General features: G+C 46.5%; 2 protein-coding genes across 2 annotated transcripts in view; both read right to left on the reverse strand.

Annotated features, from left to right (window-relative positions):
* Window positions 1–14: 14 nt before the first annotated feature.
* EPB42 (erythrocyte membrane protein band 4.2) lies at window positions 15–17205 on the reverse strand. Its single transcript, XM_004466719.2, has 13 exons — window positions 17026–17205; window positions 12895–13080; window positions 12060–12314; window positions 9847–9965; window positions 8897–9001; window positions 7802–7979; window positions 7123–7261; window positions 6718–6821; window positions 5567–5809; window positions 4186–4485; window positions 3781–3941; window positions 2393–2526; window positions 15–652 (listed from the first exon to the last, which is right to left on the reverse strand). The coding sequence occupies exons 1-13, from the start codon at window positions 17033–17035 to the stop codon at window positions 490–492; spliced, it is 2097 nt and encodes a 698-aa protein (XP_004466776.2). The 5' UTR covers window positions 17036–17205; the 3' UTR covers window positions 15–489.
* A 7192-nt stretch (window positions 17206–24397) lies between these two features.
* Window positions 24398–26154, reverse strand: part of TGM5 (transglutaminase 5) — a 38227-nt gene continuing 36470 nt past the window's right edge. The window contains exons 12-13 of the mRNA XM_004466720.3: window positions 25166–25299; window positions 24398–24985 (exon numbers count right to left, since the gene is read on the reverse strand). Of these exons, the coding sequence (XP_004466777.2) occupies window positions 24832–24985; window positions 25166–25299 (288 nt within the window). The 3' untranslated portion in view covers window positions 24398–24831. The remainder of the gene's footprint in view (window positions 24986–25165; window positions 25300–26154) is intronic.

A 26154-nucleotide genomic window follows, 5' to 3' on the forward strand; every position in this document is an offset into this window, starting at 1 on the left:
TTAGACATCATTGTATCTTTAAGGGTAATGGCCAGGGATAGTACTGATCAATGTAATCTCAGGATTACCTAAGAATTCCATTTTTAGCTAATTTTATTCCACTTCATCAGAGATAAGAGAATGATTTAAATGTTATATCTTTTCCCTTATCTACAAATTAATGAATGTGTTATTAAGCGGTAAAATGGTTGTGAAAAACCCTGAACCTGAAAAATCTGAATGTATTTATGTGAGTACGTTTTCAAAGGCATCCTTGTCACTCAAGCCCAGTAGTTTCTATTCTAAGTTAACCAGTCTATATGACTGCCTTAAGCTGGGGTGAAGAAAATTAATGTTTTATCTTCCAATTCCTTGGAATCTAGTTCTGCCTTTGGTCACTCTTCTCAACTTGAACTCAGATTCATTTGTCTGATAAGCAGTTTGCCTTTCCAGCACATTTGGCTTTTCAAGGGGACAGTTGGGGAGAGTGGTGATTAAGCTGCTGTATTTTTAAGCTGTAAATTCAGGGGCTACCACAGAAACACTTTTGTAGTTGGTTAAGTTCTGGAACATGTTGCAGTCCATTTCCACAGTGAGTCTCTGGAGCCCCACGTGTGTTGGCGTAAACTGGAACTGGGTGCACAAGGTGTTTCCAGGCCGCACTGAACCTAATCTGAAATAAAGAAAAAGGCAGATGCTAAGTCTGTCCCAGGTTCATTGCTTTCCAGTGACTCTAGTCCTTCCTTGCTCAAATCAGAGGTGGACCATGCAGAAATGAACAGCTAAATATCTCACTGTTAAAAAAGAGGTGGTAATAATGAGATAGAAAACTGGAGCCTCCCTCTGCTGAGCAACTGCATGGTTGAGAAGAGAAACATTCTATTCTAAAGGCTCCCAAGCTGTAGCTGTTGTTCTGGTTTAGTTTTTGATAACAATGCTGGCATGTTCTGGGAAAGCTATAATTTTGGAACCCTGACTTATTGCCACGTGCAATGGTGCAATGGGCATATTGAGTAAATGTCATCCGTTATGTCAACAGACTTCATGGCCTCCCTGTGTACCTTCTTTTGGTGGCTGAGGGAATGGTGCAGTTTCCTTTGAAGGCCTTTGCCCCACGATGAATCTGGGAGACTACAAAAGACTGGTTGAATGTTGGCAGTCCCTCTTGCCGCCTTACTGGCAGGAGTGACTCATTAAGTTTCATGAGGCTGGGGCAGTGGCTCAGTAACCCAACACCCCTGTCAGGGACCTTGGGAACAGTAGGGGTAGGCATCTTGAACTTTACACTGTGTATTGTCTATTCAACAAAGGGTGCAGTGGACATAATAAGCAAAGGAGAAATTGAAAGAAGATATTTGCACAATCTAAAACCAGTAAGTAACTAATATCTAGAGTATACAAGGCATTCATACAAATTAACAAGAAAAAAGGAATGCCACAAGAAAAGCGGGCAAAGGATATATTGTTACAGAAGAGGAAACCAAAAAGGCTGAAGAGTTGTAAACAAAATAACAATGATATATTTTTAAAAATTTCTATTAGAAATTTAATATTTGGGTATTGCCAAAAATAGAGGACAGATAGGAATAGAAAAACTCACGTATGCTGGAGGGAGGATAGACTACTGCAGCCATTATGTAAACAAATCTGACAGTACCTGGTCAAACCAGGTAATAGCCTATGCCTCGCAATTCCATATACCCCAAGTTTTCAAACAAGTATATAAGGGGACATGTATGAGGATATTCATTGCACCATTATTTCTGGGTTTCAGGGAGCTAGAGACAATCTGAGTGCCCATCACTAAGAATGGAGTGGTAAGTAGTGCGTATACACAATGGAGTGTTATGTAGCAGAAACAACAGGCTAGACATATGTGGATGAATCCTAAAAACAGTTCCAAAGGAAAAGGTAAGAAAATGAATGAGATATAACAACATTTTTATATAAGTTAAGAATATGGGCTTATAAAGCACAGTAAATGTTTTATAAGAACATGTACTAACAAAAGGAAGGGTGGTGGTGGGAATGGAAATAAAAAGGAATCAAATATAGTTCTATATCTAGTAGAATGCAGCTCTCTGGTTGTACTGGAAGGCAGCTGACACTTACTGTGATATTCTTTAGTATGCAGTCTTACCCTCCTTGCCTGCATTCACCAGCAATACTCAGGCAGCGAGTAGTGTCAGGTGGGTTGGAGGGACCCACATAGCCTCCCTCATCCCTGTTCCCCTGTAGACATGATGGCCCTAGGACAAAAGAGGCCATTCTGGTAGCCCTAATTCTCTAGTTCAAATTTTAGAAGTATTTACTTTATCTTCAAGGACTCAGCAAAAATACTTATTAATCCTGGGTCTCTGCCTTTCTGACAGGTAAGATGTTTCAGTGGGATGTGTAGCTTGCAGTCACTTACCTATAGTTTCTCTCTCTATAAATGAGCTCCCTTCCAAGGATGGAGATCACACAGTCCTTCATGGGAGAATCTAGGGAGTTATAGACACTGACTGTGGTCTTAAGAGGTTGATACTGCTCTGCTATCTCTGGCATCTGTAGGATGAGGCAAAACCTGGAGTGAGTGCCAACAGCATGCTCAGAGCCATAGTCACTCCTTTCCCCTCCTATGCAGACCCCTGTACCCTCTTCAGTTACTCTCTTTGTCTCTGCCATCCTGATCCAAACTCCACAGCAGACTTCTTTACCCCTCTACTTGATCTTTCTGCATTCAGTATCACCCCTGACCCATCGTTGACCGTCTCTGATGGTCCTTCATGGCCTGCCCCCAACTTATCTCTCCTGCCTCATTGTTCTTCCCTTGACTAAACAATGACCAGTTATGTGGGGGTGCTTTTCAATCCCTAACACACCCCTCAGGCTCCCTTCCTTTGAGTCTCTCTGCTCAGTTTTCTTCTTCTGTCTGGAGTGTCCTTCTGCCATCCCTGCACTGAGAGTGTACCTATGTTTAAAGGCCCAGCATAAATGTCACTGCCTTCAGGATGTCTTCCCCAAACCCACCAGCTGAAATTAATCTCCTTTATTTCAGTTATCCTACAGTGACTTTGTGCCTCTATTTAAGTACTTAAACAGAAGACCAAACATTGTGACTCCCTTACTGTGATGGTTTGAAGCTGTGCAGATCCCAGAGAAGTATGTTCTTAAAGCTAATCAATTCCTGTAGGTATAAACCTATTGTAAGCAGGGCCTTTTGATTAGGGTACTTTAGTGAAGGCATGGCTCAGGGTGGGTCTTAATCCTCTTACTGAAGTCCTTCGTAAGAGAATGAAATTCAGAAAGAAAACCCTGAAGAGAAGGACGAAACCAGCAGACACTCCCATGTTCCTTGCCGTGTGACAGAGGAGTCCAGAATCGCCGGCAGCCAGTCTTTGTGGAGAAACCATCACCTGATGATACCTTGATTTGAATATTTTCACAACCTCAGCACTGTAGACTTGTAAGCTAATAAATCCCCATTGTAAAAGCCAACCCATTTCATAGTACCTGCATTTCAGTAGCCTAGCAAACTGAAACACTTATCAAACTATAACTTCTTTTCAGGCAGGGACCATATCTCATTTATTTTGGCCAGAGTAGACATTTGGAAAGAGGGCTGGATCAAGGGCAATAAGCCTCTAGAACACTGTTTTTTTCACAATCTTGGGCATGTTGCTCTCTAGGACTCAGATTCCTCATCTGAATAATGAGAACAGTTCCACCTTACTGGGCTACAAAAGCAATAAAGGAAGTGACAATACTTTGAAATACATGTCAAGTGCTAAATAAACTTGTTATTATCCTGGTGCCTACCTCAATGGTCAGATGAGGTCTACAAATGGCAATATCTTCCTGAGCAAAACAGCTAAGACTGGACTTAGAGTGTGTTGCCATGGCGGTCAGTCTGAGGAAGCTGTTCTCCGGTGGGTTTTGGTCAAAATAGGAGAAGGACAGGCTGGTGGTTATTCTCTGAACTGAAACACATAACAGGTGGAGTTAGTGCAAAGGAGTGAGAATGTCTGTCCAAGAAACAAGCGATAGTAACGCGCACAAGGCAAAGGACTTAGGATCTCATTGAAGCCATTAAGACGCCTCATTCCCCACAGCAATTTCGAACTGTGAACTCACTCAAGACCCCATCCTCCACCACCATTACCCCTTCTGCCCTGGGTGGGAGCTGGGTGTGGGGGTGTCTAGTGGGCCAACAGAGAGAGTTACCCAGGTTGGCACTGAGCTTGAAGGACAGCTTCTCTCTCCAGAGCTCAGCAGCGAGGATACCATTGTAGTACACCGCCTGAACCCCAATTGTCAGCTGCCCCGCCTTCTCCCAGTCATTGGGGTTAACCAGGGTCACAGAGAGCTGGGCGTCCCCTCTCAGGGGCAGGGAACTGGGTGCTTCCAAAAACAGATACAGAGGATCTGCAGTCTTGAGACTCGGAGGATGAATGCTGTTGTCTTTCCCATCTTCTATTCTCCTTTTCTGGACTCTCTCTAGCACCTCTTTTTCTTGAAGAGATCCTGAAGAATAGGAAAAAATAAAATAGGCCTCTTAGCAAGTATAGACCGTTCTAATAGAAGCCCAGGATTAAAATACATTTACTCGCTTCTGCTTAAATGCCAAAGTCACAAGGGCTTTGCAAACTTCTAAGGCCATATTTAGTAAAAAAAAAGATACGTGTTAGGCATCTCCACCACAGATACAGGGTCTCTTCCAAGCCACTAAAGGGCCAAGTTCCTCTTAAAGTGCTATGAATTTGTCCCTTGAATGATAAGTGAGCAAGCTTTTGGACAAGTCAACATGGTCTCCAGGGATGGTTTTTTGCAGGGATTTGAATCATCCTCTGTGAAGGAGTTAGGACTTTATTCATGGAAATCAGGACCCATGGAATATTCTGGAGCGGGGAAGTCAAAGAATTACACTTGTATCTCAGAAAACTCATTCTGGCATTTGCGAATATTGGAAAGGGAACCATGATGGAAAGACTGAAGGCAGGGAGACTGATAAGGAAGCTCTTGCAATACTGTAGACAAGAGATCTTGAGGCCTTGGAAAAGGCAGTGGAGAAGGAGATAAGGAGATGGATATGAGAGTAATGTGGACGGTGAAGGAGGAAGGTTCCATGCTAATGTAAACCTTCTTATTTGGACAGATAAGTAGATGGTGGCCCATTAGCTGATCTGGAGGAACAGGCTGGGTCAATGGAGGATGGGGCAGGTCTTCTGGCAGCTGTGCTTGGTATTAAGTGTATTATTTTATAGTGGTATTTCTCAACTGGGGGCAATTTGCTCCCCAGGGAATATTTGACAATGTCTAGAGACATTTTTGGTTGTCACAACTGGCGGTGGGGCTGCTGGCATCTAGGGCATAGAGGCCAGAGATGCTGCTGAACATCTTACAATGCATAGGTCAGCCCCTACCCCCACCCCAACAAAAACAGAATTATTTGGCCCAGAAGGTCAAGAGTGTCAAGGTTGAGAAGCCCTGTTTTATATGATGGGGATAGGGCTGGGACTCTCCCTGGCCTGCATCTGTCTGGCCCATCCCTTCGCCTCTTTTGCTAGTTAAGTACTGACAAGCCCAGGGCCTGTCCTACCAGTACCTTCAGGATACTTGTAGTTCTGTGTGATGTCCTCACAGCGGTCACTGCCCACACCCTTGGTGCTGATACTGTTGCCGACATACTTTTTGTTGGAGTCTGTCAGCTCCAGGGTCCCATCCTCACAGCATTTCCAGACCACACATGTGGCATTGACTGCAGCAAACAGGTCTGATACTGCCGGACTCAGCCCCAGTGTCCCTTCCTTGACTGCTCTGACTGGGACCAGATCACAGGCCTCCAGGACTGAGGGGGAGAAAGGCTGATGAGCAAGAGGAGCCACAGCTTCTGTCCCCACCCTGCTCCCTCTTTTTCCTCCTCTGAGACCAAGGTCAGAGGTGGGCAACAGGCAGGGTCTCTGAGAAGGCACCACAGAGGTGAAACTCAAACTACTTAGTACTTTTTAGGCATGGAGGTGGCTGGAGCCTCTCAGAAACTGGAGAGGTAGAGCCTCAGAGGAACCATCTGTATAGAGGGTCCCAAGGAAGGTCCCAGTGATAGGAGAGGAACAGGCCACCTTCACTGAGCACTCACCATGTGCCAGGCTCTGGGTCAGTGCTTTTCTGGGGTGAGGAAGAGACATCCTTTCATGGCCCCTGAAAATTCGCTGTCTAGGCTTGAGCCAATCCTGACATCACTTCATCCATATCCAGGCCCGCAGAGCCAGCACATCCACCGGTCGTCTTAAGATGCTCTGCCCCTCAGGACACCAGCTCCCTCCCCTCTTGCTCTACACCGGGCCTCATCTCCCATAGTCTTGTGGCCTGGACAGCTGACACCTTTGTTCCCTTGAACCCGCCAGCCTCTGGTCAGCATTCTGCCAGTCACTGTCGTTCATACTGCTTCTCCTGTTTTGGGGGATACAGACCCCCTTTGGACTACCTGCTGCTCCCATTTCCTCTCCGAGGGTCTCCTTCTGTTATTGGTCCTTTTGAAAAGCAGAAAGGATGTGGGTGCTCTGAACTGAGTGAGCAGAACGAGATGGCCAGCTCGGCCTCCATGCCGGGTTTGGCCTCGTGGCTCAGTACTCAGTGTCTTGGCCCACCAGATGCTATCATACTATGGTGATTATGGCTTTATAAGCTCCTATTCGCCTACCATACATGGCGATGTCCATGCAGGCTCCTGTCTCCAGACCAGCCCCCAGGTTTTACCTTCACCTCCTTTAGGAAGACTTGGGTACAGGATCTGCCATCCGCCGTAACCCTGGGGCAGAACAGGCCGGGCCATCCAGCATTCTGTGGAAGTCTGGAAGATCCTGAAGGTGGTAAATGGGAAAATTCAAAGGGAGAAAGAGGAGTCCTGAGGAGACTCTCAAAATACAGCCTGGCAGAATCTTGTTGCCATGCGGATGGGAGAACTCTCTGGGAAAGTGGCTGCAACACTCCAGGGAGGGGTGTACACGCCATGACTGATGACTGGCGTCCTGTCTCCAGGACTCTTCAAGGCCTGTTCTCAGGGCCAGGGCCAACTGGGGCGTGGGGGGTGCTGCGGGGGTCACACCATGCAAGTCTGGAGCCCTTCCTGGTCTGGGACCTCTTCCTGTTTGGGCTTCTCACCAGATTCTGCCTCGCTGGCCTTCTCTGTTCTGCAGGCCTTCTTCGTTGTAGTACTCATCCACAAGTAGGCCCCCGCCGGTGCCCTGGGCTGAGGAATAGGTGGTAACCACACGGGCAGGGATTCCCAGGCACCGCAGCACTATGCACAAGAGGACACAGTGTCAGAGGGTGCCAGAGGTGGGCGAGTTTGTCAGTCTAGAGTTTTCATTGTCTCCGCCAGGCAGGTCTTGTGTTAAATGCCAGGTGATATTATGGAAGGAGGAAAGGGCTCAGCCACCAGGAAGTTAGAACTGACACCCAGGAACAGGATGTATGAAGGCTCATAAACAAGGTACAGACAAGTGACATAGAACAGAGTATAGCGGGGGAGAAGGTTGTATATAACAGAGCACTTGGGGTTTGCTCTTTTGGGGCAGAGTTAGGAAAGTTTCTGGGAGAAAGTGAGTTTGGCAGAGGAGTTTGCCAGATGGGCCCAACTTTGCTGAGGGGAAAAGGAGCAGAAGACAGGTGGGAGCCACTTGGCCTATGGAGCATCTGAACCGGTTCCGGGTGTGGTGAAGGCAAGTGAATGCTGTGGAGAAGAGGCAGTACCTGCTTTGGGTCTCCCACAAGAGGAACCAAGGGGCAACCCAGGAGGCAAGGCAGACACTCTGTCTAGGCCCCCAGGTGACTTCTGTACCTGTGCAAGCCACAGCAGCAAGTACCCAGGCCTGCCCATCATACACGGGTCGCCCTTGGCCTGTGAGCCACTGCCGGAGGATGGGCACGCTGCCCCGGCGCTTGTTCAGCAAGGCTCCTTCCTGGGCAGCCTGGGTCTGTGGCATGGGCAGGACACTCTTCTCCTTGTGAGCATGCAGCTGTTTGGGAAAATGCGTGGATATTAATGTGAATTCCTCAGTCAGGACGGCTTCCAGGGCTGGGCCAGGAGGCGTCAGCCGTTCTCCAAGACCACCTGCGTCAGGATCACCCGGCATTTGTCAATCCTGTGGGCTCCTAGGGGCTCCCCCTGAGGGAGGATCTCTAAGGGTGGGGCCCAGGAATCCTCCTTTTTAACAAGTCCTCCAGAAGACAGGGGTTTATGGTTCCCACTTTGGCAAACAAAGCTGAAGCCACAAAGTGGAGCATGGAGCACCCACATCACCCACCCACTGCCATGGGGAGCTGGTTCGTTGGTCCTGAACTTCCGGGCCCTGGTTCCTCTGAGGTTGTTTGAGCTGGGTCCTCGAGGCCCACATAGCCCAAGCTTCCCCCTCCTCACAGGCTGGCCTTGTCCCTCCCTCACCACCCCTTCAAAGGGGTGTCCAGAGTCACGGGAGGAAATGGGGAGCACATAACTCCTGTGAAAGGGCTTCTAGGGGAAACGGGAAAGCACCAGGCTACTTCCACGGTTACTCTTAGGAATAATTCAGAGATAAGAGCAAGTCCTTTTGACCACCTCAGCAGCATAACTCACACCGTGCCTCATCTGCTCTCTGGGGCCCCAAGCCTCCAGGTTAGAGCTGGGGGAGGAGGCCAGGGAGGGAGGAGGACTCTGAGGAAACGCAGGCCTGTTCAAAACCCTGGGCGTTTGGCCTCCAGCCGATTCTGAGGGAGAATACCTCCTTTGCTTCTCCCCTCCTCACTCAGACTGTTCTCCAGGAACAGTCCACAGCACCCCAGGAGAAGGGAACCGCTTGTGACTTGACAATTTCCAGGGACACAGCAGTACCCATGTCTGTCAGAGGGTACCCGTCTCGTTTCCTTCCCACCTTGGCCTACCACTCCCCTCACTCACCAAGGCGCCCAGTACCCGGGCCACATGCACAGGGTCGCTCCACTTCTCCTCCTGCTTGTCCACATTCAGTAAGGCGAGGCTGAGGTCCACCACATCCCCCTCGAACTGTAAGGGCCACACAGGACCATGATGATGGGTCTCTGGGCCGTGGATTCATTCCACAAGACAGTCCCCCACCATCTGGTCCTTCCTCCTGACTCCACTCCTTCCTCCTTTTCCTCATTGTCCCCCTCAGGACCTTGGGTTCCTCCCTCCCCACCACTTGGGTCCTGGTCCAGTGGGCAGTCCAGTGATGGTCTGTTACGTTGCTTGACTCCCCCACAGGGAGAGTTCTTGAGAACCAGCACTGTGTTGTTTCATTTCCTTTCTATCGTTTTACGTTTAATGAGCTCCTACTGCTCCTGCCAGCATGGAGCCAAGTGTGGAGGATACAAAGACAGCTCCTGCTCTTGAGAAGCCCACAGCTTGGGAGTGGAGCTGGACACGGGCCCCTGAGATTACAGATCCCAGCAAAGGCAAAAGCTCTAGTGGAGACACCAGCACAGAACTGAGAACACAGTGGAGAGAGTCACTCTGGCTTTGGGCATTGGGGAAGGCTTTCAGAGGGTTTTGAAGGAGCATTCCAGGGGGTTAAAGGAGGGAACAGTCAGCCTGTGTAGTCAGGGGATGGTGAGGAGCATGGGTGGCCCTTGGGGAAAGGAGAGCAGTGGCCTGGATGTGAAGGGCCTTGTGTGTCAGGTCAGGGAAATTGATCTTTATCTTGTAGACAATGGGGACCTAACAGAGGTTTGATTTTCCTCAGTCCTTGGGAAGATAACTAGGGTAGCTGGGGAGGATAGTCGGATGGGGGTCCTAGGGGAAATAAGGGCATCACAGGGATGAAATTGGCTAAAGAAGAGAATGTCGCCGTAACCATCCTTGCTCCACCCCATTCTTGATGTCCTCAGTACCTGGCCAAAGTCCCAGGGCTCTGTCTGGATGCAGTCGGCCGTCCCCAGGTAGATGAGGCCATTCTGGTTCAACAGGTATTCCCTGCGCTGGGCCTCATTTTCCAGGAACACAGCGTCCTCTAGTGAGAAGGGGGCAGGGATGAGGGTCTCTGGGGGTAGGATGAGGCCCTCCACATCCAGGCCTCTGCCCTCCCTGCCTGGGTCAGGTTCAGCTGCAGGCCTCCCCTTCAGCTCTGGCCGGGCCTGATGTCTCCCCACTGGGACCTATCCTCCTCTGGTGAAGAACTGAGAAGTGGTCAGAGCCCCTGAATCCAGGTGTGCCTTCATGGTCAGCCTGGCAGACTGGAACAAGCCAAGCTTAAAAACCCTAGAGGTTCCCGGATGTTTGCAGCCACCCAAGAGAATGCAGCAACAGCCCATGGAGCTTCCCAGAGAGCCTGCTATGTCTTTCCCACAAGTTCAATTTGTAACAACAACAACAAAAAAGTGTTTGGCAAAAAACAATCAAATCCAGGTTGACAGGGTTGGGCAGAAGGGAAGAGGGGCATTTGGTAAGATAAGATTGGAGGGAACCTGAGAGCAAGGGGCAATGGAAGCCAAAACATTTTATTTCCACCCTGGAAGTGTCCAAGTGGAGTCAAGACTGTGGGTTCCCTCTGAACCCACTGCCTTATAATAGCTGTCTTTGCTCCAGCTGCTGGGACCTAGCTTTGGAAGTGGACTTAGAGCCAACCAGGCAGCATGCGAAAGGCTCAGCTTTGGAGGGAAATGGCCTAAGGATCTTTCTGTTTGTATGTGGAGAACCACGGGGTGTCCCCTCAGCCGGAGGAGCTCTGAGTCCACATTTACCCACATTGGACAAAGGGCACCTGAATCTATTGTTCCACCTTTCCACCTCTTGGAGTAGGATAGAAGGGCCCGAACCGAGGGTAGGGAGGGGCATCTGGAGGAAGGAAGGATTGGAGAACTCCCTCTGGGCAAAAGAAGTAGAGACAGGAAGTCCTCTGGGATTCAGGCATCCTCTAGAAAGGGAGTCAGGAATGGGGCGCAGGGCCAAGGGACAGAGGCTGTCGGAACCTGGGAAGACTTCTCTGGCTTCCCCATGTTTGCTCCCTTTTCTTCCAGCTCTGCTTGTAGTGAGGTCTCCTTCATGGCTGGCAGCGGAACTCTTGAGAGGAAAAGGGCTATGTGCTTGTTGTCTGGGGGAGTGAGAGCAGGAAAGCCTGGAGAAACTGTTTTCTATTGCCCACAAACCCTTCAGGGAGCCCAAAGTTTAAGGTAGGTGTGGCAGATTTTAAAAGGAAAGACTCACTCTTCAGAATGAAAAGGTAGGAACGATGCCCTGTTGAGTCCTGTTTTGGGCAAGTCAATCATGTCCAACGTTTTTTCCTAGATGAACTAACCCCAGCTACAGCTAGGGCTGAGCTTTGTCAGAGGTGACCGCTGGCGGGGCCGCAGGAGGTCACCTGAATGCAGGAGAGCCCCCGCATATGCTGGCTGGCCATGTCATTTGCTCTTGAGCCAGATATTTAGACAAGTCAGTACGGAGAGGACCTGGCAGACTGCAGTAAGAACAGAACAAACAAGCGGAGAGAAGCAGAGACAAAGGAAGACAGAGATGGGGCAGATTTACTAGGAAGCTGATGGAACTGGAGCTTCAGGACTCCTTACTGGTACAGACCCCTTCTGGCCCTGGGAGGTCCGAAGCAATTCAAAATGTTCCTTTTTTTTTCTAAAGAGGGTCCCCCAATTTATGTAAGCTTCAGGCCTCACAAAAGCAAGATTGGCTCTGGAGACAGGAAGGGGAGCCCAAAGAGAGAGAGAGACAGAGAAGCCCGTCCCTCAGGCTGCCTCCGTTCCTGAACAGCTGTCCAGTCCTGCGCCCTCTCAATAAAACCCCTCTCCTTGGGTGACCTCGGTGAGTCCACTGCTGCGACCAAAACCACCTGAGCCAGCACCAGGGTTTGGTGGTGAGAGGAGACTTTACTTCCGTGGGAAGCCCCAGGCTGCTTCTGCCAGGAGTGGCAGCAAGATGGGGCCCTGGGTCTGAGAGCCTATTGGTCAGGGAGAAGGCCCAGCAGTAACTGCAGGCTGGTGCTTCTCTTGAGGGGCTGCCCGCCAGGCCTGGGGCAGGTGCTTGCTCCAGAGCTGCACCCCAGCCCTGGTACCCAGAGGTCCCTGTGCAGCCCAGGCTGGCCCAGGTCCACACTCACCTCGAGCCCAGGGGTTAAAGAGCAGTGTGAACGGGCCCAGGGGGCATAGCTTCTTGCCGGAGACCTGCAGCAGGAGGGAGTAGTGGCCGATGATGGCATCCACAGGCGTAGTCACAGAGATGGTCCAAGACTGGGCATCTCTCTCCTCCACCGCCGCACTCCACTCCTTTCCTAGGGTGGCCCTAGTGAGTCCACTGCTGTGGCTGGAAATCGGGATTGTGACTTGGGTCCTGTTGGCCACGGAAGGCTGCTTTCCTGCAGTCACAGAGATGAATCCGTCATTTGGCCCTCTCGGGGCCAAATTACTCATAATAGTAAAGCCAGCATGTTACAAAGGTAGAGGAGATGCAAACTGGTTTTGGGTAGAAAGAGGCTCATTCAGGAATATGCCTTCAGAAGCTAGTAAAGGGTGATGGGTGAGAGCACGGGCCCTTGGTGCCCGTGGACTCATACCTGTAAGAGGTTCGTAATCTATAAAAGAGACATAATAGTTGTACCTCCCTCAAAGGACCGATGTGAGGATTGAATGAAATATTGCATGTAAAGTACTTGGCCCAATAGGTATTATGGATTCAATGAATAGTAGCAATTAATGGTATATTCAGCTTGGATTAGATGGCAGTCAGGCTTTTCCACAAAGCTGATATTGGGGTTGCAGTGATAATGCTGCAGAGCAACTCCTGGATCGTAAATAATAATTGTTATGCTTATCTCATGGCATCTTCACAACATCCCCACCAGGAGAGCCACAGGTACCTCTTAGTTCCCTGAAGGGGTGCTGGAGAGAGAACCCCCTCATCCTGCTACACAGGGGTCCAGGCATGGCTGTGCTTACCAGTTTGTGCGACGAGGGCCATTATCTTCAGAGTAGGCAGAAATGCTTGGACTGGAGCCTGGAAGTGCAGGATGACGATGAAGGGCTGCCCCCTTCGCACCAGGAGGCGCTGGGAGCTGATGGCCTTGGTGTGGTGCTCCTCATTGTTTCTTGCTGTCTGGAAGTCACAGGTCTTGATACCCAGGGCTTTTGTGGAAAAGAGAATAATCATAAAGGGTAGGTAAATATGACAGTATAAGTAAAAGCAGAGACTCTGGAGTCTGAAGGACCAGAGTTTGAATCTTTGGCTCAACTACCTACTAGCTGTGTAACCTTTGGCAAGAACTGTAACTACTCTGAACTTCAGCTTTCTCTTCCTTAGAGGCAGCATCCCTCCTTGCCAGGATTTGTGAGAATTAAATGAGATAACGTGTATATAATATGCTCATGACAGTGCCGGACACATAGCAAATCCCATTAAATGAGGCTGTTGTTATTATTAATAAGAACAATGCCTGTTCTCATTGTCGGCTTCCTTTTCTGGTCTCAAGCCAAAAGCAATGAAACAATCCAGAATCTGGCTCACCCCTCCTCATTTTTCCTTAGAGCACACTCAGAGAATTTTCAGAGATGGTTTTGAAATCACTGAGTCCAATCTTCTCATTTTATGCATGAGAAGAGTGAAGTTCAGAGAATGGAACTGACTCATCCAAGGTCATACATGGCTTGTTTTTTTTTAGGTACTGAGGGCTGGAGATTGAACCTGGGACCTCGTAAGTGGGAAACTGGCCCTCACCCCTGAGCCACTTGGGCTCCCCTGAGTTTGATTTTTTTTTTTTAAAGATTTATTTATTTATTTAATTTCCCCCCCTCCCCTGGTTGTCTGTTCTTGGTGTCTATTTGCTGCGTCTTGTTTCTTTGTCTGCTTTTGTTTCTTTGTCCGCTTCTGTTGTCGTCAGCAGCACGGGAAGTGTGGGCGGCGCCATTCCTGGGCAGGCTGCACTTTCTTTTTCACGCTGGGCGGCTTTCCTCACCGGCGCACTCCTTGCGCGTGGGGGCTCCCCCACGCGGGGGACACCCTTGCGTGGCACAGCACTCCTTGCGCACATCAGCGCTGCACCTGGCCAGCTCCACACGGGTCAAGGAGGCCCGGGGTTTGAACCGCGGACCTCCCATATGGTAGACGGACGCCCTAACCACTGGGCCAAAGTCCGTTTCCCCTGAGTTTGATTTTTTCGTTTGTTTTTTCTAGGAGGCACCAGGGATGGAACCTGGGACGTTCTGTGTGGGAAGCAGGAGTTCAACTGCTTGAGCCACATCTGCTCCCCATACGAGGCTCTTTGAGCTAAACGCTCCCCATATGAGACTCTTTAACCTAAATGCACCATGCAGTCCAGAAAAACTTTACAAGGAGAGGGCCAGAGAGTGTTATGTCAATTTACCATTCAATTCTCGTTTTATAGAGAGGGAAAAGGGAACCGAGAAATGAAAAGATACGCTCAGCAAGCACAAGATGAGGCACAAGATAGGGAAAATGGTTTCATTCCTCTAGCAGCAAAAGCCTTGCTTACTTTTTATTCCTTTGATGGCAGAAGGCCTGGGGCCTTCTCAGTGTGAACGACAGTCTGCAGAGTTTGCACTGGCTCGGCTGCTGGGAGGGAGAAGCTCTGGCTTTTGCTTTCAGACAAGGAATAGGGTCTGACTTACTTCGGGAAAAGTGTTTTGACTCCAAAAGCAAAGTCCCTTAGGTGCCAAAACATGTCTTAGTAAGTTCAGGGCTTTCTACTGCAAATTTTCATCAGGCCCCAAGCTTTCTGGCTTAGAACTCAAGAATAGAGGGTAGGGATTAGAGAAGAAGATAGCCTACCCACTCCACTTCTTCTTGTGTTAGTGATGGTGATGATAGACCATGTCAATGACGTAAAATTAGGGGGAAGGAACTGACAGTGTTGAGTATGAAGATATGCGAGAGCCTGCAGAGGCGGGGAGGAACCTCCCTGCATGACTGGTCCTGGTGCCCCTGGAGATCCCTGGTGCCCTGCTCCTCTGCCAATGGTTTGTCAGGCCATGGTTGTAGGTAAAAGAGCCACCCCAAGGCTGGGATTTGTAAACTGAAATAGAGCAGCACTCAAAAACCAAAAGATGGCTCTTCTCTGTTTTGAGTAGAGCTGGTGCTGGGCCCCGGGACAAGGCCTGCCTCTGTAGGCCGGTTGGGTTCAACCAGACAATGTAAGAGTATCTGAAGTCACCTAATAACCAGAGTGTCACAGGCAGAGCTACTAATCAGAGTTCATTAGGTTCTGTCTGGAAGCTACTCTATTTCTCTACCTAGCAAGTGTCTGCTCCTCTTCCAAGATCCAAAGGCACCTTCCTGAGAAGACTTCACTGACTCCTCCAGGCAGAGGTCTGTCCCTGAGCCCCCGAGGACTCTGCTCCACTCTTCTCAGTACTTATCCTACTATATAACAGTCATCTGCTCACCCCTCTGCTCCTCCTGTAGCTCCTGAAGTTATAGTGTTTTTTGTTGTTTTTTTGAAGTTTATAGAAATGCATTTATTTATTTTTTCACACTTTTAAAATTAAAGTTAACAGATCACAAAGAATGTTACTTTAAAAAACATAAGAGTTTTCCATATAACCCAGTCCCCACTCCCCCACACCCATCATTTTTGTAAATTGTATTTTTTTGAAAATACATGCATCACCAAAAATGTTACCTTAAAAAACATAAGAGGTTCCCATATATCCCCCACCCCTCAACCCCACGCCCACACCATCAACCTCCCCCATAATTGTGGTACTCTCATTGCACTCTGTGAACACATTTTAGGGCACTGCTCCTCCACATGGATAATAGTTTACCCTGTAGTTCCCACTCTCCCCCAGTACATTCAGTGGGTTATGGCAGGATATATAAAGTCCAGCATCTGACCCTGTAATATCATTTAGGACAACTCCAAGTCCCCAAAAGGCCCCCACATCACATTTCTTCTTCCCTCTCCCTGCCCTCAGCAACTACTGTGGCCACTTTCTCCACCTAGCCCCAGCAGTGTCTGGAGCATAGTAGCTGCCCAATCAATGTTTGCTCTATCAATGAATGGATGAGAACAATGAGACAGCCTCAAGGGGGGTTTCTCAGCTGCACCACTGGAGCCCCAGGCCTGTACCTGTCATGACAGACCCGTGTGGAAGTTCCTGAGGTCTCTACATCCTCTGGGTCTGTTTCCTTGCTTTACATCTGCTCTTTTTTTTTTTTTTTTTTTCCAGTTTTCTTTTTTTTTTTTTAATTTGAGAAGTTAAAATTCTCTTAAGTGTTTCTTTACCATTTGTATTTTTCTTCATGTAAAAACTCCTTTACCCATTTATGTTAAAATTTCGAATGAATTCATCATAAATGATTATACATATTACACTCTTGGTCATAATACTTGAGGACATATTTTCTGCCTTGCTTATTCTTTTAATTTTAATTGCCATATGTATTTATTTTATTCATATGAATCTCTCAGATCCAAATTATATTCACCAAATGCAATGAATGTGCCACAATGATGAAAGAGGTTGATGATGTGGGAGGAGTGAGTGGGGGGGGTGTGGGGTATATGGGAACCTCTTACATTTTTTAATGTAACATTTTTTGTGATCTATGTATCTTTGAAAAAAACAATTAAAAAATAAATAAAGAGTTAACCAATATTTTTAAATGCAGAAAAACAAGCAGAAAATTAAACACTTATGAGATCCATAGAGATATGGTAACTTTCTCTCTATTGCTTTGCATTAATAGAAGCAACTATGTCTGCTCTTTTAGTTGGATTCCCTGCCTCCAACCTCCCCTTCTCTCCCATTTGGCCTGCACCCTTGTGCTTTTCTGGGGTATTTTCCCATTTGATCACAACCCAGTGAGAACAGTCATGTTAACACTGAGAACCCCAAGTGGAAAAATGCCCTTCAGATGTTTCACTGATGTGCACAGTACCTCATCATAGCCACGCCCCATCATTACCACAGCCAGCACCCACTTACCACCCCCCATACCATCACCCCACTACCATCGACTCTATCACCATCTTTCTTTCTTTAATGAAAACATGTAATGATGGAGGGGCTACTGACAGTCTAGTAACCCTGTGAAAAGCTAGCTTGGCTCACCCTGTCCCATGGTTGAAGGCTGCTCTTACGGACTTGACCACAGGAAATCTGCCTCTTCAACTGTTGATTCTGAGCTCCCTCTCCAGATCTGTCTTCCAGAAGGAAGATGATGGAAGTACTTTAGTTGGCTTAAGAATCTGTAAACAGTGAAGGAGTTCCTTCCACTCTTCCTGTGAGCTCTTTGACAGTTTTCTTCTCTCCTACTCCCTTCCCACTCTATCTCTTGGACCAGCCACTGGGAGTAACCTGTTTTCATTTTATCTTTTGTGCCAGGAGAACCAGCTGCATTTTGCCTGGCAAGTCTGGAGTGGAGAGTAGGGTGGGGAAGATCTGTCCTCTGGAGAAGTCCAGGAGAAACCTTTAAGTCTATTGCCTTCGGTAGCCTCAAGAGACTCTCAGAGCTGTTACAACACTGGAAGACCCTGGAAGAGATGGCTCCAAAAACAAGAGGCCCACATCTATCTCTAAATATCAGGCCCTAAGCATATCATGGACTGTTTTGATCCTTTAAAGAGAGAACATATATGTCTGGGGATTTGTCTGTGTGAAAGAGATAAAGAAGTAGAATTTATTGATGAAAAAGAAATGTCCTAAAAGCAGAAGCCAGGGTCCCAGCTCTTCCAAGCCTACCTGGCCTGGAATACTCCACCAGAGGTCTGTAACAATCTTGAGACTCAAGAGCTATGTCTTTTGTATTCTTGTTTTGTCACTGAGGACACACAAGAGAGGATTTCATATTTGGTGCTTGTTGGCCTTCTAAAGCCCTGCTTTCATCCGGGCTTTTGAGACTGTGTTACCAAAGCACTTTAGTCAGCTGTATTTGCTTATGCATATGTGGAATATCTAGAGAAGGATGTGAAAGAAACTACAAATAACATTGGCTGCCTTTGCAGGGGAGCAAGGAGATGGGGTGGAAAGTGAGTTTTCTACCTTTTATCCTTCTAAAAATTTGAACCCTTACCCATCTGAAGAATATATGTGCAAAAATAAATGAGGGTGCTGCCTTCATATCCCCCCCAAAAATATTCTTCATGAGAAATTTGAAGATGAGATGATTTTAACCTGGAAAACACAATTAAATCTGCTAAGCATGACTTTAAAAAACATGATAAGATAATTTAGAAAGCTGGCTAGTACCAAAATTATATTAAAAGTATTGGCTAGCCACTCCTGGGGTGTTTATTATGCCCTGTGGTGGTTTGGAGCCATGCACCCCAGAAAAACATGTTCTAAACTTGATCCATTCCTCTGGGTGTGAAGCCTTTTAAATAGGACCTTTTCCTGAGGTTAATTTAGAAAGGTATGGCCTACCATATTATGTCCAGACACTGAAATTCAAAGATTGTTCGGTGCAATATGCAATATTCATTATCTTGAGAAGGCTGATGTTTTTGAGAATGACATAAAAGTTGGGGAATTGACTACATATTTGAAAAGTTTATCTATTTACAAAAAAAATAAATGGGGAAGCGGTTGTAATTCAACTAATGGGAGTGTCCGCCTGCCACGTGGAGGGTCCAGGGTTTGATGCCCAGGGCCTCCTGACCCATGTGGAGCTGGCCCATGCACAGTGCTGCCACGTGCAAGGAGTGCCTGCCACGCAGGGGTGTTCCCTGCATAGGGGAGCCCCATGCACAAGGAGTGCAATCCGCAAAGAGAGCTGCCCCACGCGAAAGAAAGCGCAGCCTGCCCAGGAGTGGCGCCGCACACATGGATAGCTGACCCAGCAGGACGATGCAACAAAAAAAGCGACACAGTTTCCCAGTGCCGCATGACGGGAGTGCAAGCGGACACAGAGGATTGCGCAGCAGGTAGACACAGAGAGCAGACAATGGTGGGGAAGGGGAGAGAAATAAATAAAATAAGTCTTTAAAAAATAAAATAGAATAAATGATACCAATAAAATCTAATACATCGACATGTTTTCGAGCAATTGAAAATTATGCTCAGAGATGAAAATATAATGAATGACTTAAAACATCATTTACAAATCACAACACATCTTTGTTCAAAAATGGATAAAACTTTTTTGAGAAAAACATATACTAAAATGTTAAAGTGATTACCTTTGGAGAGGAGAGTATAATTAGTGTATAAAAGCAGATTAATCTGTCTGTTTTACTAACAGATTGTAAAAAATTTTTTACCACTAGTATGTATTGCTTGTATAATTAATATATAAAAGAGATATGCAATGCATGTAACTTTAAAAAGTATAATAGATACAGAAAAATTGACATTGAGTGTCATACTTTATAGAAAGTGCAAGGTAAAGAAAAAATAATCAAAACAATATATAAATACTAACTTACTATAAACACTCCTCGATGCTCAAATTCTAGCACCCCTTTTCACATTCTGTCTCTTTATAATTTTATATGTAAGAGAATGAAGAAAAAAATTAAAATTTAATTAAATGAACCAACCTATATGGAAACAAGTGTTTTTCTCAAACTGTAAAAAAATTTAAAAAATAAAAAATTAAGTTTAAAAACAAAACACCCCAGGCTTTTGGTATGGGCTAGACCCCAGGACTAAAGGGCTATATCACATCAGTAAGAGTAAATAGGAAATAGATCAACCTCTGAAAAGACTGAAACATAGTTCCAAATCACCTGCATTGTGGTGTTCTGCCCCTACCCTAACTGCCTGCCAAAAGGAAAACTCTCTAGAAAACATTAGAATTATCCAGAGCCTGGCACTATCTCTAAATTTTTTCATACACAATATCCAACATTCAACCAAAAATTATCAGGAATACCAGGAAAATTACCAGAAAACAAGACTAAATGACTGAGAACCAAGAGAAAAATGTAGGCTATAGAAAAACAATATGGGAGATCCATTGGAATTATTTTTTTCCAGGAGATCCACTGGAATTATTATTTTTTCCATTGGAATTATTAAACACATAAAATTTTAAATGAGATCATAATATTCACAGAAATTGATGACAATCTTTAGCATTTCAGTCGATAGAGATCATAAAAAGGAAGAATCAAGTGGCTATAAAGTTATTGAAAAATATAATAATTGAAATTAAAGTCACAATAGATGAGTTTAACAACAGATTCAACCTAGCAAAAGAGAGGATTAAAGGAGTAGAAAACAGCAAAATAAAGATATAGAAAGAATAATGGTAAGTACAGATTAAAGCATAAAATAATTATTTTTAAAAACAATGTATGAAATTGGAGTCCCAGAAAGCAGAGAGAGAGAATGAAGCTAAAGAAATGTTTGAAGAGATAATGTCAAGAATGTTCCAAAACTGAAGTCACTGAGTCAAGATGTGCTAAGGGAAGCAGACTTGGCCCAGTGGTTAGGGCGTCTGCCTACCACACGGGAAGTCCGGGGTTCAAACCCCCGGCCTCCTTGACCCATGTGGAGCTGGCCCATGTGCAGTGCTGATGTGTGCAAGGAGTGCCGTGCCATGCAAGGGTGTCCTGTGTGGTAGGCGGCGCCTTATCCACTGGGCAAAGTCCACTTCCCTGATTCCGTTTATATGAAGTTCAAGCTAAGCTAATCTATGGTGAGAGAGGTTAGAACAGTGATTATCTCTGGGAGAGTATTAGCAGGGGTGGATAATGAGCATTCTGGGTTAGCGGATAGCAATTTATATCCTGATCTGGTTCAGAAGTGAATACAACTGTAAAAAGTTCATTACATTGTACACTTAAGATTTTTGTACTTTACTGTATTTATATTATACCTCAGTTTAAAAAAGAATAATACAAAATAGAATGTATGCCTTCGTAAAGCTGGGGGGAAGGGGAGAAAGAGCAAACCAAAACAGCACACGTGGATCGATAGCAGTGTAAGCAGAAAACACCTGACTAAGCCTGCCTTCTTCTAGGGATCCCCTCCACATGCTCCTGTGACTGCAGCCTCCTCCTTCAACCTGCCCAGGGCTGGAGGACTGTACAATAAGTCTCTCGAAATTGAAGCACTTTACGTAACAAAGATGATTCCATGAACTAATTGCCAGTTGGACTGCTGGTAGAACAACCCTTTACCAAGACTTTGAACCTGATTATGTATCATTATCATCTTAGGCAGGTGCAAAAGTTTGCTGAGCTGGGCACACAGGTTATAGTTCATTTTTCTGCTGCTGCATATTAATTCCCATTCGGGGAGAGGGAAGTATCTCACTTGGCCCCTTCTCGGGCACACAAGGTAAGAGGAAGAGACACATTCCTCCAGGCACCAGAGGACAGGACCCTGACGGTAGGTGGAAGACCCGGGGGACAGTGTTTGCCTCTGAGCTGGGAAGGAACCTGACAGTGTGAGTTAGACAAAAAAGCAAGAGTATGAGGGAGCTCCTAGAAAAAGGAGAACCAGGTAGAGAACAGAAGAGTGGAATCCAGGACAACTCAGGAGGTCTAGGTAGCAGGAATGGATGGATGGCCTCTTTTTGGGGCTCTGTTGCCAGTATAGGTCACCTCCAAGTTTCTCCTTTCTCTTTCTCACTCTGCTCTGGAGCCCTGGGAGAAATGTTTTTTTGGTCTAGCTTAAGAGGTCACATGCCTACCTCTTGGCAGACCCACCAAGGCTACACACAACGAGGAAAAAGAGATTAATCAAAAAGAGGCTGAGAATCTAAAGGAAGGAAGGCAGATGCTGGAAAGATAAAAAAACAAATAAAAACAAAACCCAAACTTCAACAAGCATCCACTGCACTTTTTTGCCTCTGGTTTTTCCTCTGTAATACTTCCCTTGCAGGGCTGTTATGAGGATGCACCAATGTAATGTCAGTTACGTGCCTGGCAGCTGCAGGTGAGGGTGAATGATCAATAATAAACGAGCTATTAATTATTTCAGCACCTACAGCAAGAAAGTTGTGGTGGAAAGAAATGACACTGGATTTGGAACTAAAGCACCTGGTTTGATTGTCTCTGTCACTTTCAGGTTTTGAGGACTTAGGCAAATCACTTAACTTTCTCAGACTCTCAGTTTTCTCATCTAAAATACGGAGATACTGACAACACCCATCTCAACTGTGCTGTGGGGTTCAAACACGTGGAAGCATGGAGTAAACTGCAAAGTGTGATACCTTGTAAGGCATTCATGATCGTCACTTTCAAAAAGCATTTGCAAGGCACTTTTTGTGCCAGAGCTGAATTGAGTGCTGTACGAAGAAAATTATACTGAGTTCCACCGGGGTTGGGGGCTTGTGGGTTGATGATGGGTTGGGGAAGACCTTGCTTGTCTTGTTTATTTCTGATCTCCTAGGCCTAGAACCTTCAACATGTAGGTACTTAATCAATGGTAAATAAATGGATGGAAGATGATGTTGGCATTCAAAGGGGGTTTAACTCAAAGGAGCGGCCCTGGTGGGGGTTGCAGGCTCCTATTAGAAGACTAGGGTGGAGAACTATTTGTCCTTTAACTGTTTCTCAAATCACATGAGGTGTGCTTTGCCCTTTGCAAAGTCGAATCAACTCTGAACTCTGATGTTAGAGGCAGTGACTGTGACTCAGGGCTTAAAAGAATAGATGCCTGGGAAGCAGATTTGGCCCAACAATAGGGAGTCTGCTTAACACATGGGAGGTCCAAGGTTCAAACCCACGGCTCCTGACCCGTGTGATGAGCTGGCCCACGTGCAGTGCTGATGCGCGCAAGGAGTGCCGTGCCACACAGGGGTGTCCCCTGCGTAGGGGAGCCCCACTTGCGAGGAGTGCACCCTGCAAGGAGAGCCACCCTGCGTGAAAAAAGCACAGCCCGCCCAGGAGTGATGCCACACACACGGAGAGCTGACCCAACAAAAAGAGACACAGATTCTGGGTGCTGCTGACAAGAATACAAGCGGACACAGAAGAACACACAGCGAATGGACACAGTGAGCAGACAACTGGGCGGGGGGGCGGGGAAGGGGAGAGAAATAAATAAAAAATAAATCTTAAAAAAAAAAAAAATAGATGCCTGAATATGGTCCAAACTCCTTAGACCATCACCTGAAGCTCTTTGCCACCTGGCTCGGTTCTGCCACTTGCTCCCTATCACTCTGATCTCAAAGCTTTTAGCACTCAGCTAAATGCTGCTTCTTCCAGGAGGCCTTCCATGATCCCTAACCCCAAGCTTGGGTTACTTGCTCCTCCTTGTCCTCCCACAACACCCTGGGCTCACCCCATGGTTCTCACCACTATGTGTTATAATTTCCTGTTTATTTTTCAGTCTCCTCACACTCTTAGACTTGAGCTCCTTAGGAGCAAGCACTGGTCCTTTCTGTGTCCTCGGTGGCTAGCACAGGGCTTGGTCCCTACTAGAAACTCAGTAAATATTTGTTGAGTGAGACAGTTAATGAACGTGGCATTAAAATCAGGATTCATAAAAGAGTCAGGGGGTGTGGTCACTTAAATCTTCCAAGTACTTCAGAGGCCACTGTCTCTGTAAGATGTTCCTCTCCATGATGTTTTCCTTAAACTATTTTTCATGGTTGGCAGGCAATAATTATAGGATGAAATGACTGTAGATTGCTTCCAGCTCCCTGTGCCAGCCCTTGGTCCTCAGCCCATTCTCTAACAGGACTTTCTACCCTGTAATTCCCACCACACCCTCTCCTCTCCCTCTAAATAACTACATTTACCCTTCGGTTTACATCTAATGGAAGCATTTAAGTTCTTTACTTAATGTATGTGCATTTAACAAATGCCCTAAGCAGCTGTCTCGGTCACATATCCAATGCCTGGAGAGCAGGCGCATCATGCTTTTCCCCCACAGAACTTGCACAGTGCCATGAGAAAGCAGATGTGTTCCAAGAGGAGCTAATAATTGTGTTCAGTAAAAAAAAGCTTTGTGTTCGGTATGACCCAGAAAAGGTGGAGTTTGAATGACTGTAAACACAAGCTGCAATCCAAAGAAAGGTCTGAAATGACTTACTTCCATTCCAAAATTCTGCCTCATTGCCTTGTTCATCTGGCTTTATCTCCTGAATCACAGTCAACCCAAGTCCACCAAGGGACACAATACATTAGTGGACTTTGAATGAAGAGACTGGAACTGTTAGGACTGAGAGGCCTCTGGGATGTGATATGAGAAGAGAGTCAAACGAAGGCCAAGTGTGAGAGATTGCCCAGGCTACTTTTCCTAAGACACAGATATGGGTAGGCAATATTTGACAAATCCCTAGAGAAAGTTTTTCTAACTGGATCATGAATGATACAACATCTCTAAGTATCTTTATTTATCAGGTGACACATTTATTTTCTGTCCTGACCCCTCTCCCCAGTAGAATGCAAGCTCCACAAGGCAGGGACTTTGCTTTGTTTACCCTTTTATTCTTTATACTCAGAATAGTGCCTGGCACATATTAGGTAACAATAAATATTTCTTGAAGAAGTGAATGGGTTCAGGCATTAAAACAATAGGACTCTCTAAGCATCTAAGGAGCAGGTGGGAGCGGTATAGGGAAACTGGTAATTACATAGGGGTGAAGGAGAGCAGAGCAAGGACTGAACTTTATTGATACTAGGGAATTAGTCATTAAAACAACGAAATGACAGTGAGCTGGTTAGCAAGTCTTCTTTCCTTGTCCTCTAGGGAGCAGTAAGTTCAACCAGTGTCCTCTGACATCTGGGGCATCTTGCACATCTGGATGGGATACCATGGACTCCTGGGCCTTCAACAGAGTCCTGGGGGTGTGTGTGACTGGCCCAGGGAACTATCCATCGCAGGCATCCTCGCGACATCCTCTCTGCTGAAGGGACCCTGTGTAGCCTCTGTTGTGTTGGAGAATGGAACCACTTGCATTTGAACTTGCTCCTTTTCCTAAAGCTTGAAATCGATAGATGCAGCTCATTGCCCCAGAATTTATAACCCAAGGTCTACATATACATTCCTGTAACCCTTGATGTCCTTAAACTTGTTGCTCCTCAGATTAGCTTGGATCTGCCTTGGTCCACTCTTGAAGGGAACAGTCTCCAGAGTGATGCTGCCCCTCTGTTGGGGTTGGAGGACCCCAATGCTGTAGCAGAGAGTGGAAAATATCAGAAAACTGCAGGCATTACGATAACCCCAAACCCTTTTCCATTCACATCCCTGGTTTCCCCTTCTTGATTGTTCTCAGAGCCTGTGTCCAGAAGAAGAACAATGCTTTATCCCTGGATAAAATGGGAAAAGAAGGCTGAGGACTCCTAGCACCTACATGATTCTCTGCTGTTTCTTGAAGAGACCACTGCCTTCCACGGTCAGGACACAGTCTGCAACCTGCTCCGAGAGGGGGTTTGAAAATATCACCTGTATGGAGAGTGGCTGGTTCATGGTGGCTGCTCCTAGGATCTAAACAGAGGACCCAAGTGAAAGGAAGAGGAAGAGAATGAGTCCTCACTCATCAATTCACTGAACATTTATGAAGAGCCTACTATATATATCCCAGGCACTGTTTGTTCCCTGTTAGATTGTAACTTGGCCCTGAAGTCAAGGTATGTGTCCAAATGCAGAATGCTCCGTTCTGGCCCCTGCTCTTTTCACACCCCCACCGAACCACAGAACAGTCTCTTCCCCCAATGATGAGGCAGTCCTCACAAAGTCGCTCCCCACCATGAGAACAGCAAGCATGATACGTTCCCACCCGCATATCTTCATGCCCCTCTCAAGCCCCGCCCAGCTCCACCAGTGCAAAAGGTACTTCCCAGCTCTGTTCAGATCCTCGCCATGCTGGCGACCTGATCAACTCCTGCCTGAATCTTGGTCTGTCTCCCAGACTCATTGAATCGGGACCTAACATTCCCTAGGTCTGTTTCCTAAAGAACTGGACTACCTTGGCCTGTGTTTTTCCAACTATAGGTTGAAATCCACTTTGTGGGTTATGAGCATTTTAAAAAGAAAATATCACAGTACATACCACAGAATATTGTTATGTGAAACGTTTGTTTCATTATGCGTATATGGATGTTTGTGTTGGCTGTGATGTAAAATAATTTTACATTGCTCTCAACTCAGGGTATGGAAAAATCTCATGAATTGGGAGTCTCCGGTCATATTCCTTCTGCTCCAAGGATTGTATCCAAGTGTGAAAGAATACAGTCTCATGCTAATTTGCATGGTTAGACTCTTCAGCAGTTTTTGTTTCTCTTATTGCAATTCTACTCCATCCCATCCCTCCCACCTATCATAACTGGCTTATTTCTTTTC

Source organism: Dasypus novemcinctus, chromosome 3 (genome assembly GCF_030445035.2).
Source record: "Dasypus novemcinctus isolate mDasNov1 chromosome 3, mDasNov1.1.hap2, whole genome shotgun sequence".
Taxonomy (NCBI): domain Eukaryota; kingdom Metazoa; phylum Chordata; class Mammalia; order Cingulata; family Dasypodidae; genus Dasypus; species Dasypus novemcinctus.